Genomic DNA, 15882 nt, shown 5'->3' with positions numbered 1-15882 from the left:
ACTTCATTAATCGTTGGTGGGAAGGAAAAAAATATACAATTTTATCAAAATTGTTACACCGTATTTATTGACTCGGCAAGGGAAAATGTATATATATATATATAATAAGAGAGAGAGAGAGAGAGAGAGAGAGAGAGAGACAGTATGGGAGGGAAAACAGTGTCCCGGAAGGATGTAACATGTAGACAATTTTCCCTTATTTCGTGGCTACTTCCTTTATTACGTATTATGTCCTCTCGTTCTTTCATTTTCTTCCTCCTCCCTCGTCACCCCTGTTTACTACTGTTTCCCATCCACACTCCATATTTGCTCGATTCCCCCTCCCCCTCTCCTATACTCTCTCTCTCTCTCTCTATATATATATATATATTTTTTTTGCTCGTTTGCAGAACGGCGATAAAAATGATCACGAAATAACGGAAAATTGTCCGCGACTTATGGCTACACTTGTGGAACGTAGTATTACGTGCGTGTGCAGGTGAAACGTGTGTGCATCACGAATCGTAAACCTCGTCGTTTCGAGCTACGTGACGTGTTGTGGATTTCGCGTTTCGGGGGAGAGGGGCAGAGGAGGGGAGGGGAACGAATCGCGAAATATTCTTTTCTCTGGAATATGGGCGTTGTTAAAGCCCATATTCGTTATTTATTTTCGAGTGAATACGTGATTCTTTTGCAATTTAATTTCATTAGTTTGCTTTGTTATGTAATAAGATTTTTTTTTCTTCTCTTTCTTTTCATTACTCGTTCTCTCGTCGAAGACCGAGGTAATTTGTACATACTGTCTGGAACCAGTTAAAATTTTATTTATTTCGTCAAACCGTCACCGCTTTTTCAATCATTTTTGAAAAAAAGAGGAGAATGGGAAATCGTCGTAACGAAAGAGTGGCGGAAACAAAATTTAATGCGACGCGAAAAATGAAGAAGAGGAGAAAAGGAAAAAGAAAGGAAGGGAAAAAAATGTTAAACATTTATCGAATCTTGTTAATACTTAACACGAGCGCGCGTATAGTAGAGAAATTCGCCGAGGTGGAGAAGAATCGATAGGAAGGGAAAGTAATTACGTTCTATTAAAGTTAAATGTTATTGACATCATGCATAGTTACTTTCGAGTTATACGCGCTGTTCAGCCACGATCTGATTCGCCTCGGTACACGTTACTTTTACTTTTCCTTTTTCTCCCTTCCCTTCGTGAAAAATCGCAGGCAACGCCGGGGTACTTCCATTAGTATTCAAATTGATATTTGTTCGAATCAAACCACATCTCTCGTCTCTGCCTTCCTTTTTCTTCCACCCCTCCCCTCTCTCCTTTTTTCTTCCTCGTGGAATCGGTTTTAATTCCAAATGCGGTTGTAAAAGTAACAGAAAGTGGCGCGATGATAACGATGGATGGAACCGCGAGTATGATGGAACGGCGATTCTCGTATAAAAATAGAATCGAAAAAAAAAAAAAAATAAAGATGGAACGAAATGTTTTTGTGCGGATTTGGCTTTCCAAGTGACCAGTGCGGAAACGTGTGTTTATTTAATGAAGAATCGATCGCGTTGCTTTTTCACCATCCGTGATTCGAAGGCGTTAATAATGATAAATCGAATTAATGATTAAATTCCTCTCGCTTGTTTGCTTATCCCGAAATTTTTGCGTCTCTCGTTCATTTAACTTAAAAAGTGAGCTTCCAAGTGATTTTTTTTCCCCCTTTCGGTAAATAAATTTTATTCGATGAACAATTTACATTGGTATATTGTATATCGATGGAAAAAAGGAAAGAAAAGAGGAGAAAACGAAGGATGAGAAAGAAGGAAATAAACATAAGATTCGAAATCTAAATTTGAACGCTAATTACTCGAGTTGTCTTCGAAATTTTTATCGCGTTTAACAATAAACACGTTGTAAACGTAAACATTACCACTTGTTCCGAGTTCGCTCGAGTACACCATTCCCAACTAAGTTTAATAGTACACTTCTGGTCCTAGCAACGCTAGTTAACCACACTTAATAGAGCGTAAGATGCCTCGAAGGGTCACGGATAATATTTACAATTCATGATGTGGCGAAACGGTAGAGTTTCAATTATTCAAAGCAAATACGGCATGGCGCATTCATGACGTTAATTTCGATCATTCGAAGCGATTCGTGATTCCGAAACAATTTCCACGATATCAAGAAGAGAGTAATTTCACTCTTCATTAATGCATGCAACTGGAACGTTATTTTGTTATAACGTTGTGCTCCGCTTATCTGGGATCGCTCGAAATCGACTTGGTAAGAAAATTCACTTATATAAGATCTCGCCCCTATTAAAATTTCATGATGTTTTTTTTTTTTTTTTTCCTTTTTTTAACACAGTGTCGCCGCCGTCGTAATAAGTATATAATACTACTTAGGGTGGGAAAATTGGCGAATATTTATGGAAATTTTTCAAATTGACCTATATTCCCTCCTCCTCTCCTCGTGAAATGCTTTTTGCATAAGTAATTTTATTGTAAAAAAATTTATTCGAAAACATCGTTAGCGAGAAGAGAAAAGAGGAAGAAGAAAATAACGAATACCGTGTATTTTTAACTCGATAAATAATAAGCTTCTCTTTTCAGGGTATCGCGGATCGTAATGTTATTTTTGTAATTAATATTTGCGGGATAGCGCGAACGCAGTCCCGACTATCAAAAATTATACGCCCGAGATACCCACATTAGGGGTATTCGCAGGGGTCAGCTCGACCACAGTGCAATGGAAGAGCCTCGCCCTGGAGGAACCGCCTTAATGATCACGGTAACCTCTGCGCCAGGTAAGTATGGTCTACTTCATGTTTCGCAACAATATGTAAATCGACACGACGATTCTACTTACGAGAAAATCACTACGCGTGAAGCGCACTGTAGCGGCATTCGTAGGAACTAAACTCTATCCTTATCCTTATGTCGAACAGCAAGATTTTATTTCCCGATAAAATGATAATTATCGTCGTTATTTACGCAAGTCAATTTACTTCTTGCTTCTTTTTTTATAACAAAATTACATCGATCAACCGTTATCCAATTATCCATATAATCGCTCTATGAATATATATCAATTATCCGCATCAATTACCTGCTTCGTTTCGAATTTTCGAAACGAAATTTCCAATCGAAATCTCGTAAATACGATCGTCGAAAACTTCGATCGAAAAATTCTTCGACACGAAACAATTGAATCGCCCAAACGGGCACGCGATCTACCCGCGCCACATCTATCGTGAGTCACATATTTTCTTAGCACGCCGATAGATAAATTTATCGATCTATCGGCCTATATAATTGGTGAATGACGAGTCCCGTAATCACCCTTCAACCCGTTTAACACCCGGTTAAAGGCCGCGTCTGCCCGCCCGTTCGCCCGCCTGTGTACACACGTGTTACGTGTACGTGTGTACGAAGTTGATTAAATCACTCTCGCCGAGATTCGGGCGGCGAGAGAGCGCGATAATTATCGCTCGTTAGCTCGTTATGTTATCTGAATTTGTAATCAATACCGGCGGAAGTCCAAAGCGGTGGACGTGCCTCGTCCTCCTCCCCCTCAAGTCTCCTCCTCGTCTCCGCGCGTTTTGTTTTAATACTGAAACAGTTGGAGAGGAGAAGGGGGAGAGAGAGAGAGAGAGAGAGAGAGAGAGAGAGGATCAACCGTTTAATTCACGGTTCGTTCGCGGTTCGTCCTCCTACTTGTGAAATATATTATTTCATGGTAATTTCATGGTAACGTAACCGAATTTGTGTGCGCGTGTAACCATGCGCGCGTGTTTGTTTACATTTGAATTACGAAGGATTGATATTGACACTGGCGGTTGGATTGTTTTGTTGAGTTAATTTGTTTTCGTGTCGCTACGAGTCAAGGTTTGCACGCGCGAGATATATATATATATAATTTGCTGAACTCGAGGTTGATGATTTTGTTAAAAAAAAAGAAGAAGAAGAAGAAATAAGAATAAAAATGGAGGAGGAGGAAACAACTCGTTAAGATGATGGTATTTCGAATGATGAAAGAATTTAACCGAGATTTCGCGGTGGAATTAGTTACGATGGAGAGGGTGGAGAGGTTTTTAATTAAAGGCGAATTAAACGGCTAATTTATCCATCCGAGGGCGGAACGGTGAACAATGGATGAAGCGCGAAGAGCACGGAATGCGGCGCAGCTGCGAGAAAGAAGTTACACTCTATGTGAAAACTTGGGCAAAGTTTCGAGACGGTCGAGTAAACGACAAATTTGCGAGTCGTTGTGCACGAACTGGTGATGTTTTAAATCTTTCGGAAGATTCTCTCCCCTCCCCTCCCCTCCCCTCCCTCCCCGTTGCATAAGTCAACTCTGAATTTTGAATCCAACTATCCTCCCCCTCCCCCTCCTCCGCCCCCCTCCGTTAAACTTTCATTTTAATAATCAACTTCAACTTTTTAATCGATTTAACAGTTTATCGTAATATCGAGTCGAAGGGTAAAGTTTCTTCTCGAAAGAAGAAAATTTTTATATTTCTTAAATTTGTGAAGAAACGAAAATTACATTACTCGCACGAGTAATTCCACATGGTAATAAATTGTCGCTAATTGTGGATATAATAAAACTTGGAGATATCTCTGTTTCTCGATCGAACAATGATTCAACAATGTAAAACAATGAATTCGAAAAATTCGAAAAATCGAGAACGAGGTCAAGGTAGGTTTATATTCAACAGTTCCGTTCTTTCCCAAGATTTCTTTGGGGATCTTTAAACCGGTCAAGTTTCGCGCAATCAAATAGCAAATAGGGAGGAGGGGAAAGCATGCAGAGGGAAACGCTGTTCGATAAAGTGAAATTATTTAACCGCGTCGCTGTAAAAGTATTGGGGAGAAAAATTTATTTATTTTCCTCCCAACAGAGAGAGACAGAGAGAGGGGAGGGGGAAGAGAGAGAGTAAAGTGTATAATCGTGTAAAAAATAAATTGCAACATTTCGTATGTATTCTTTGCAATTTAACGACCGAACAATAACTTTATTCTCTTTTTTTTCCCCAGCCAATACTCGCGAAATAAAACGAATCTATCTTATGCAAAATTTAATAACGCGATATAACCGAGTAGAAATAATATTTTTATTAAACACGGACAGTGGTCGATCGACGTCGAAATTACATTTTATCGTTAACCGCGAGAAAAATAATTTAATCGATTAATTCGATTAATTTTTCATGATTAATAATCAATTCTATACGTATGCGCATACAAGCCATCGACAGGATGCACAACAGTTATCCCTGTTGTGACTAGCTTCAACCACGTTCCGTATACGCGTAGCAACGATCCTCTTTGGGGAATTTCACTTTTATTATTAAAAATTACTGGGGCGTGGCGTCTAGCGAATAAATTTCAGCGAAATTGAATGCCGACGGACTTTTCAAGAGTCAGATAATTAGACAGGTTGAAAAATGTATTCGCGCGCGACTCTGCTGCCTTTGATGTGCTACACTGCGCTTCCAGTGTACCGACGTAGCATGATGATGCTCAAAAAAGAGAAGGAAAAAAAGCGACATTTGGAAAGAGCATGGATGACAAAAAAAAAAAAAAAGAAATTGGAAAGGGAAGGAATCGCATTACCGCTATTTTTTTTTAGTTTTTTTTTTTTTTTTTTTTCTTTCATCGATGATTTTTCGCCCGAAGTTGTTTGCAAATTGTTGACAATTGTTGGATAAAATTTTAAAGACGTCGATGTCTTCTTCTCGAAGCGGACCGAATTCAACGAGCTGTTACGTGTCACGTTCAGGCAGAATTTATAGACTCTTTTGGTAATAAGATCGCCGGCCGTGTGTTTGAAGTTGTTGGTTGCGATAACGAGGCAAGAGAAGAAAGATGAAAAAAGATGAAAAAAGAAGAAGAGGAAGAAAGGGCCAAAAGGAGGGAAAAATGAAAATTATCAACGTCTCTATTCTAAGTTACGTAACCGCGTTTCATGCGGGGCGTGCACAATTTTCTTCTTCGCAATTTCGTGTGTGTGTTTTCCCGTGGTTCAAAGTGAAATACGTGTCTTGCTCGTCTTTTCTTTGCTCGAAAAAAAAAAAGAAAGAGAGAAAAGAAAACAAAAATCAAAAAAAAAAAAAAAAGAAGGAAAACACGAAAAGAAAAAAAAAGAAAAGAAGGAAAAGGACTACAACTACGGTCGCATTTTATACGTACAGTTGACTTTGTCGTTTCCGCTCTGCTTGCAGTTTCTTTCGCCGGTTCTTGCAACCTCTACCCACCATCTTCCCCTCTCTCCAAACACCATCTTTATACGCGTTTAATGTTCGTCCAACGAATCGCAATTCCCCTCTTTCCTCGGCCGTATTTTTAAAAAATACGCGATCCATCAGTTATTTCGCGGAAAGAGGAGTCTTCGTATTAAATAAATGTAACGATAACTCCTTGTGCGTGCGCGCGTGTGTGAGCAACAAACGGGAACAAACAAGCTAAACACAATGAGCAACAGAAGGAAACTTTCGTTCCCCCAGCTAAACCTGGATGCAGCTGTTTGGCTGCCCCAGTGTCACGACGTCAGTTTGTTTGGCTTAGCTGAGAGGAGAAAACTGAACTATTGCTACAACTTACTACCCCTTTCCCCCGTAGCCCTTCCTCTCGAATCGTATTCCTCTCGAATCCTTTCTCTATCGTTTAGATTTCGAAAAGTTGATTTCGAAGGATGAATCGTCGGGATAAAATCGACACTCGAAGCGAGTGAACGAGCAACGTGGAGGACGGTAATCGACAGTTTTCGAAGAACGAAATGCGAAACGTCCAATGGGTTTAGAAAGTGTTTCCTTTTTTTGAAGGAAAAGGATGGACGTATTCTTCTTTTTTTTTAAATATTCCAATTTTTCATTTTCGATCTAATTAATCGAGAATTTTTTTCTCGGAGGAAGCGAGCAGGTTTGAGAGAAGGGAGTTTCTGTATAATCTGATAGAAATAAATAAGGTGACGTGCATCGACGTGACTTATCGACAGTTATAACGATATATTTTCTGAAACGTTCTACGAAGTGTCCGAGAAATAGCTATGTTTCGTGGAAACAATTCTGAAGAATCGTGTCGGTGAACTTTGATGTAGGTTATAGAAGGCTATTTTGTGAGCGGTTGCCTCCCATTTTGCTATACTGTATTCTTACTATACCTCCTACAAACTGTGCAGCGAGTATATACGATTCGCTATCCAGATTATTCGAATATTCGACCATGTAATACACAAATAATTGTAAGCGTAAAACTGTTTAACGTTTTAAGAGCAAACGGGAGGAAAGAGAAAGGAAGAGAGAAATTCGATGAACTTTGACACTTTTTAATTCTGTTTACTCGACGAATTGTAACGTGTCTACGTGGAGAAACGTTTTTTTTATAGCCAAAGTAAACAACAGCGTGGGTTTAATCGTTTGAGACAAGTTTTGTTAATTTTTTCCAAAGATGGCGACTTTCGTATTTAGATGTGAAAAGAAAGAAAAAAAAGAAAATGGATGGAAATATTCAGCTAAACCAGTTATTACCAGATTTAAATTTACATTGAATTATAAAATTATCCCAATTAAGGGAAATGAAGAGATCCTTGCGTTGCACACCGATCGATCTAATTAGAAAGATTATCTCGGTATCGAGGCAATAAAACGACTCGTTTAAGCCGTCAATTAACAACGTGTGCTGTGAAATCATGGTATATACGCGGAAAATGAAAATTTTGAGGGAGCGGAACAGGGAAAATCAATGGGCTGTTGTAGGGGCTGCTGGCAGAGAGCGTGATGCTAGGTGGGAAAAACAATAGTCGGAATGAAAATCTCGGTTTTTTGGTAAACAATTTGCAGCTCTCTGGTAAACACCACCACCATTCTATTCGAATATTTTTTCCAGAGAGTCATCCCAATAACGAGTGGAAAATTACGTTATTACGCTCTCCTTTTTCAAATTTAATAACGGCAAGTGTCGAACGATAATGGAACGATTAACTTGCCACGTTTCCTTTCGTTTCGGTTTATTTTCGAAATTATCGAAGATAATTTGTGTATAAGATGAAAGATCCTGTTCCGATTCTTTCGATCGATGATAAAGCAAATTGGATTAAGAAACAACAAGTTTCTTCATCGTGGTTCAAACTCTCCATACAAATCCAAATGATTGGAAAAAGAGATTTCTCTATTTCGAGAAGAAATCGAAACGATCCAAATTATCCAAATTGAATATATGGAAAAAAGAACGACACCTATTTCTTCATTTCCAGGAAAGAAACCTATTCCTTCGTATATCTTCATCGATTATTTCAAACTCTCCTCTTACGAGATTCAAACGATCCAAATTGAATATATGGAAAAAAGAATCACATTTCCATCAATTATTATATTTCAAAATTTCCATTCAAGAAATCCTCATCTCTTCATTTCCATCGATTATCGTATTTCAAAATCTCCATTCAAATCCAAACGATCCAAATTACCATTTCTTCATTTCCATCGATTACTATACTATACCATTTAAGAAATCCCAACGATCCAAATTGGAAAAAAGAACCTATTCCTTCGTATATCTTCGTCGATTATTTCGCTTAAGAGACTCAAACGATCCAAATTACCATCAATTACCACGTTTCAAGGATCCTCGCGATCCTTGTCCAGCCTCGAACGTCGGATCGGATACTTTTCCTCTGGATACGATATCACGGGACACGCTTGGTTGCCGCAGGGTCATAGATAGGTGAGCCACGCGTGCAGGGGGAGGCGAGGCGGCTAGCAGCTGGTGCCGTTCAGTTTCGGGTTACATATCGTCTTGGGTAGATTCCGCCAAATACGTATTCCCGCCGTCTGGGCCCGGTTGGCACGCCATGCGTTATGTTAAGAAGTGCAGTTAATTACGAAGATAATTTCGAGTCGTGTGTTCGCGTGCTGCACATAACGAGCTTCCGACTTCGCGAGTTTCTGCCATGCAAGCCAATCTGCTTCCCTCGCCTCTTTACCCCCTCCCCCCCTCCTTTCGCCCTCACCGAACGAAACCGATCGTTATCCGTCGAACGAGGATTAGAACGAAATCCCCTTGAATCGTTTCCCAGAAATTCTTTTTAACGCGAATCCACCCTTTCGCGTGTGTCCTAGGGGCAGGGATGATTTTCGTTTCGAAATATATATATATATATATATACCCGCCTCTTCTCTCGTTTTCGTCCCTTGGCTGCCAATTAAGAGTAAGCAAGTTGAGAGGAGGGAGGGAAGAAGACAGGGTGTTGGTTGGTTATGCAGTGAACAATGACGTGTCTGAACAACTGACGATCGAAGACGAAGAAAAGGATGCCAACTGAGAGAATAATGACACTGCTAGCAACGTTATATAATAATAAAATTATAGATAAAGTTTCAGCGAACTTTTATACACAAGGATTACACGAGGGAATATATATAACAATCCTCTCTTGGATCTTCGATCGTTTGTATTGTTCTCAACAGTGGCAATCGATCAAAGTTCTCCTCCTCGATTTTCGAAAGAATTTTTAGTTGATCGAGGACGAAGCAAGGTAGGTATTCGATTATTAACTTGGTTCGATATTTTTCACAAATTAATTTAAAGCTTGTTACTGTTATATCGATTGATTGGGAAAGAGTTCGTGTTTCCGAAGCGTGGGTCCGATCGAAACGACGCAGGCAGCATTCTCCCTCGATCCATTGCTCGCGTGGTAATCAGATTAATAGCGTGGAGTGCACGCGTGTCAACGGCATTGTCGTCTTTGCGAATTGCGCTTGTGCAAATTTAAATGGTGCTTGGAAGCGGGATGATAAAGCGATCGGGGGGAGAGAGAGAGAGAGGAGGACGTGTAATAAAGGGAGGGAGGGATTAGAACGGGCGATTAGATTCGAATATACAGATTTCGCAGATGTAGAATGGATAAAACTGTAAACGGATCCCGGTTGGTTTGGAATATGCGATCGTGATCACCGATACGTTTCACCAGCCCCATAAGGGATGGCTTTGGATTTTGGACACGAATCTTCCAAAACGTGGGGTTTGGAATTTCATATCACACCATCAGATTGGCCACGAAAAACTGTACGGGTTATCGAGAACCTGTAAGATAAATCCGTATCTAACCAGATTCGGATGCAACACTTACCAAGATTAGAAGCTGGAAACCTACCGTCTTTTCTTTTCTTACTTTGAGTTCTCTCTCTCTCTCTCTTATCGTATAACGACTATAAATAATAACGAGAACGATATTGAATCTTAATTTTCTTCCTTTTTTTCGATCAAAGAAACGAGCACACGTAACGTTGCAAGTTTTTCGAAAAATTTGCACGATAATTGTGCACGAATCATTAAATACGATGAAGGAATACAGGGAAGCAGATGATCAAGCGGAGATTACGAACCACGAGCTTCCCTCGTTAGAAGCATCTTCCGTAAGAGAGACTCTTACGGGGCTCCCTTCTTCATACCTTTTCATACCTGGATCCATAACCAGCAGCAAGAAAATACATCCTCCAGACCACTTAAAATCGTAATCTCCCCCCTCCAGCTCTCCACCCTATCAAAACGTGAGTACAAACGTGAAAAGGTCCCTCGAAAATAGGGAAAAAGAAGGAAAAGAGGAAGAAGAAGAAAAAGAAAAAAAAAATTACCTCCTCGAGCATCTGAACGTTCATAAAATTTATCGTATCGCGTACTTGTAAATTACATCTTGCTCGGCAAGATCCGAGAGATCGCAAGAGCGTGGAATACCGCGCGCACACACACACACACACACACACACACTATACATATATGGAAGAAACGAAAGAAGAAGAGCGTGGAAAAGCATTCGCGCGGGGAGAAAGAAGATTCCATAAATTACGGGCGCGCGAATCGAGGCGGGGAATAGATTAGGCACCTCTCCCTATTGCGAGAAACTTCTTGATCTCGCCCAACTTTTCGAACGAAGATGCCTGCCGTCGATGCATCTGCCCCGTTCACACGTGGACGCCGGCTTTATTCTTCCACCCTCGAATTAGATTAGAAGGCCGTTGTTGAACGCTCGACTTCCAGACGCGTGGAACGTATCTCTCCGGCCGATAACCACTCTCCTATCTTCCTCGAGCTTTCCCTCTTTTTCTTTCTCCGATACAAATAGATTCGTTGCTTTGCCGCTTTGTTGGAACTTTGTTCGAGGGAAACAACGTGTTTTAAAACGCCAATCGGATTTATATATATATATATATCTCTTCCCTCGTTTGTGGGAAGGAATTCTCGTCACAGAGAAACGATTTAACGATGCGCTTGGTAAAAATTATATCCGGGGCAACGGTTAGTTGGATTGTCGTTGAGGGAGGAGAGGGGAGGGAGGTGTGGAGCTCGAGATATACGTCTTTTGGTTATTACATTGGTATTCTTACTTGGGTTGTTTCTCTAGAAGAAGAAGAAAATCTAAGTAAGTAGGAAGGATGTTAGAAGGATGTTAGTGTGCTTTTTCTTTTTACCGTCGACTACTTGTAAAGTGTATAAAAAGTGGTCGATAAAAAGTGGATCCCTGAGAATCTATGCTAGCTTTTTATTCGAACGTTATTACCTGGATTTCTCAAATGTAATACAAACACTGCGATCCAATCGCGATCCACCAAGAATCTCGCCGGAAGAATCATATCAGTCGTCGATATCATCGATACCATTTATTCCCTTCCTTGTTCAAAAATTCAAAAAAAAAAAGAAAAGAAAGAAGGATCCCGTCCCCGTGCAATTTTCTCTCTCGTGCCAATTAATCCCAAAACCTTTAATCCCTTCTCGTTTCCGATATAAGGTATATACATATATATATATATAAAGGCTTGGCGGCGCAGACACATCGACACGTTCGCTCGAGAGAATTTCAGTGACCCAGATTTCCCGTCCGTTTCAAATTGGAAAGGACGGCAAGTCCCAGCCCAAGTTGAGAAATAAAGAGGAAAAGAGAGAGAGGGGAGGAGAAAAAGAAAAGGAAGGCACCGGTCGAGAGCAACAAACACGTTGGTTGATCCACACAACAGGCAGATGTCGATCGGCCGGCTCGATTATGGGCCGCGTGTTCAGCTATGCCCGCCCGTAATTGATTCGCGTTCTCTGTAACGAGAAAGGGTAGAGGAGAGGGGGTAGGCCATCCGCTCTATCGCGGATTTACAGACAGGGCGGCAGACTGGCGGGCGGCAAGGGATGCTAAATTATTTACCGACCAGTCTATCCGTACTTACCGACACGTGTTGCGCGGCTTGTGTACGAAACACGAAAATTCGTCGTGGTAGAAGAAAGGAGAAGCGGTGGAAGAAGAAACGATCGTCACGGATCGGGGACACTGAACGAAATTGGATCGGGGTATCGGGATTCTTGGGATTATTCGAGCGGGAAAGTAACGCGATGCGTTTCTTTCCACCGAAATGAATTTTGCGAGGAATCCTGTTCGAAGTGGCTGCGGTAATTTTCGATTGATTTTTGTAATAATCGTACATTGCGTTTCGTTCGTGATGAAACAATTTGTAAAGATAATAATTGTATTTTTTTTCGATACGTTATTTATCTTTCGGGATGATTCTTGTTCGTCTCCAATGAAAGATGAATTTACGTAGGTTTAAAGAATGATTCGTTTCAAATGAATTTTTGAATTAATTCGTTTCGAAATTTCCCACTAAAAATCGGGGGGAGGGGAAAAATATTAAACTCTGTATATATTTTTCTGCACACGTCCAATGCAATATTTATCTATTTCGATATCGATTCGATCTCAACTTTTTTTTTTTTTTTTTTAATCACGTGCAGCAATTTGCTCAGAGATATATTGTATAGTATTAATTCTCGTGTTTATTTCCTTCCGTCAAGACACGATGTTCACGCGTGTTATTAAATCCCGTATTTATGTATCCATCGAGGCACACAATAGTGTTATGCAAATCGTGTCGTATTACGCTGTTACGAACTATGATTAATAGATGGTAATATTTTTTCCGGGGACCATTGTTCCGGGAACGTTGAACGGTTCCTCTTTAACTTTCCCTCTTCGCTTCAACCCCTTCACGGTTGACTCATTCTCATGGACGTCGTCATTATCGAGTGTTGGGCTCGCGTTTCCTTATCTTATCGGCGAAATCTCGAATCCCACGATTGTCCCCTCGTTCACTAATCACACTTTCTCTGTATTCTCTTCGTCAACATTCTAATCGATCGATTTTGCATCAAATATCGCATTTAAACGCTGTTGGAAGAGTCGTGATTAATAATATTCCTTCTTCTCCTTCTTTCTCGTACTAACGTTGATTTTTTTCTTTTCCTTTTTCAGGTGAGTATTCCAATTAATTTCAAGTACGAAACGATGTTGCAGCGTGACAAATTAGTAAGTATCGGGAGGGGGGAAAAAGAAGGTAAAGAAAGTATCGATAGATTTCACGAGGAGTCGATTAAGGATTGGAGAGGATAAGGAAAATTACTGGAATAGAAGTAATTCTACCCTTCTCCCCTCTCCCTTTTCTCTCTCCGGATGACTCAACGAATGTTTCTATCGCTTCACTCCGATTCCCTCGATTATTATTTCAATAATTCATTTTCGTGTTGCTGCATATCCCACGCTATCCAATCGAGGATTGATGTCGATTTCTAAACGATTTTTCGTTCAGAGAAACAACATAAAGTTTATTAACTTACACGTTAAGTTATTTTTTATCAAAAAGAAGAAAAAAAGGTATTCGATCGTGAAACATCGATTTAAACAATTTTGACAATAAAAGAAGATATATATATATATATATATATATATATATATATATATATATATATATATATCATACGGATACATTTTCATCATACGGATTATCGGTGGAATTACGAAGCAAGCAACTTTCCCCCCGGAAAAGGAAACTTTCCATCCCGATATTATTTTCATAGCGGCGCATTTCGCGATATTTGCCGGGTCGTAAAAGAGGAAACTATTCGTCCGGGTCGCGTTTTAAAAGTCGAAGGGGAGATACGAGGGAGGGAGGGGGGAAATGAATGAGCCCTGGCCGACATAAATTCTTGGGGAATAGTACGGCGCTCGAGAGTTTTGCAAAAAAGTGCTGATCCCGCGTCTTCCCCTTCTATCTTTGTCCCCATTCTGGACAAGCAGTTAGCAGTTTCCACCTGATCGTGGGAACTTGGCCGGATAGTAATACGAAACGGATGTAAATCAACGTCGATCGCACCTTACCGTTTAACGCCTCTGCCAATCTCAAACAGAACTTTTTCAAACAGCCTGATCTATCTCCGTAATACACCTTTTTCTTAAAAATCTGTTCTAAAACCGTTCCCTACCCCTGCCAATTCTTCCCTCCAACGATCCTTTCGTAATATTCGAACTATCTCGAGTATATCGGGAATATCTTTGATAAAATTCCTGAAATGTTATAAAGCGTCTATCGTATATCTGGTATACACGTTCGCAGATGTGATTTTAACCAACTTTTTAATAGGATATAATTTCGAATAACCGATCGAATCGGGATTAAACAGGTCGATAAGGATTTTTCCACGAACCCGATGTTTCGATCCGTTTATCAAAATTAAATCGCGCGCCCGTTGTTCGGCGACAAACATCGTCATCGATACGCATTATCCATCGTGGAAATTATCTCTTGTCACGATCGTTATTTACGGGAAAGAGAAGTAAATTGCGGTTGGAAAAAGTTAGTAGCACGGTGTAGTAGCGAGGTTTCGAATTCGCTAAATCTTGGCGTGGCGCGATCGGGTGGGATAAAAATCCGAGGGTGGCCGCAAAAGCTTGCGTTAATAGGAATAAAATAGCATGGGTGAATTATCCTCTTTGAGCGGAGCAAGTCCTCCGGGCACAATTAATCGGACATGGTTGTCTCGCCGCTTAAAACTCCCTGCCTTCGGCCCTGCCACGTCGATCCCTGCCTCCCCCACCACTCCTTCTCAGACTCTTCTTTTCAGTATTGTTCAACATAACACAGGAGAACACAGGAGGAGAGGAAGAGAGGGTCGAAAAAATGAGTAGAGTTATGAAGTCAACGGCTTTATTATTTATCTGCTTTCTGACCTCTCTCTCTCTCTCTCTCTCTCTCTCTTTGAATTTTTCCCCCTGCCTCTTTCACCGCTCTTTCGCGGAAGAACGTCCTTCTCTCCGCGCCACTTTCCCTCCCTCTGAAAAACCAGTTACGAGAAACAATACTTGGGACGAGGGGCGAGCCTACTAATTAAAGAGAACGTGGACGCCGACGTTGGATGATATATCCGAGTACGCGTTCGTTGACGGCGAATTAAACCTTAAGCTTCTGCGGTCCGCCACCAAGCTTCCTCTTCTTCGTCTTTCCACGATTTTACTTCGATGCTCTTGCGCGAAACTCGAGGAGAGAAACAAAGGCAAAGGGATCAACACAATTCAATCGTGTTCCAGTTTCAAACGGGACGAATCTGTCGAGCAAGAAGGATGAGTGTAAGATAAGAGAGATAATAATAATAACTTCGCGTGTTTTTTTCCCTCTCCCCCCCTTTCGTTTTTTAATACGTTGTTTTTGGTAGTTTAACGCGAAGATTCGGTAGAAACTCGACTTCGGTTCGACTCGGTGAAAATCGGGCGCGATCGGTTCGAGGAGGCGCGAACAAGCGATATTCGCTAGTCGTCGATCGTGCCCGATTATTGCCGAGTCGAACCGAGACGCGAACGGCGCTCGACTTTGCCCGATTCGTTCCGAATCGTTTCGAAGTTACGGCGAAACCTTTTTGTTTATATATCAGTAGTGGGGCGCGTTATCAACAGGACGGTCGATGATTAACTACGCGGCAAACGTGGGAAACTACGGAAACTACGTCTTACAAATGATACAAGGTAACTCGATTTTTATAAAATATATGTATATATATGTATAAATTTTTCTTTTTACTCGAGTAAAAATTATT

At 40.7% G+C, this 15882-nt stretch overlaps 1 protein-coding gene and 1 non-coding gene across 4 annotated transcripts in view; one reads left to right on the top strand and one right to left on the bottom strand.

The window, feature by feature from the left end:
* Window positions 1-15882, top strand: part of LOC100870530 (neurotrimin) — a 191639-nt gene that overhangs the window by 66460 nt on the left and 109297 nt on the right. Inside the window, exon 1 of one of the 3 annotated variants that reach the window (XM_086907088.1) lies at window positions 15729-15811. The exons of the other annotated variants lie outside the window; for them this stretch is intronic. Within the exon in view, the coding sequence (XP_086763214.1) occupies window positions 15751-15811 (61 nt within the window). The 5' untranslated portion in view covers window positions 15729-15750. Of the gene's footprint in view, window positions 1-15728; window positions 15812-15882 lie in introns of those variants that run through there. 3 annotated transcript variants of the gene reach the window in all.
* Window positions 2630-2791, bottom strand: LOC116414766 (U1 spliceosomal RNA). The gene has a single exon (XR_004225328.1). It is a non-coding gene; the product is annotated as a U1 spliceosomal RNA (small nuclear RNA).

The sequence above is a fragment of the Apis florea genome, unplaced genomic scaffold, assembly GCF_048593485.1.
Source record: "Apis florea isolate Af1SG1 unplaced genomic scaffold, ASM4859348v1 contig_24_pilon, whole genome shotgun sequence".
NCBI lineage: Eukaryota > Metazoa > Arthropoda > Insecta > Hymenoptera > Apidae > Apis > Apis florea.
Note: the sequence above shows the minus strand (reverse complement) of the source record. Positions and strands in the feature narration are given on the sequence as shown.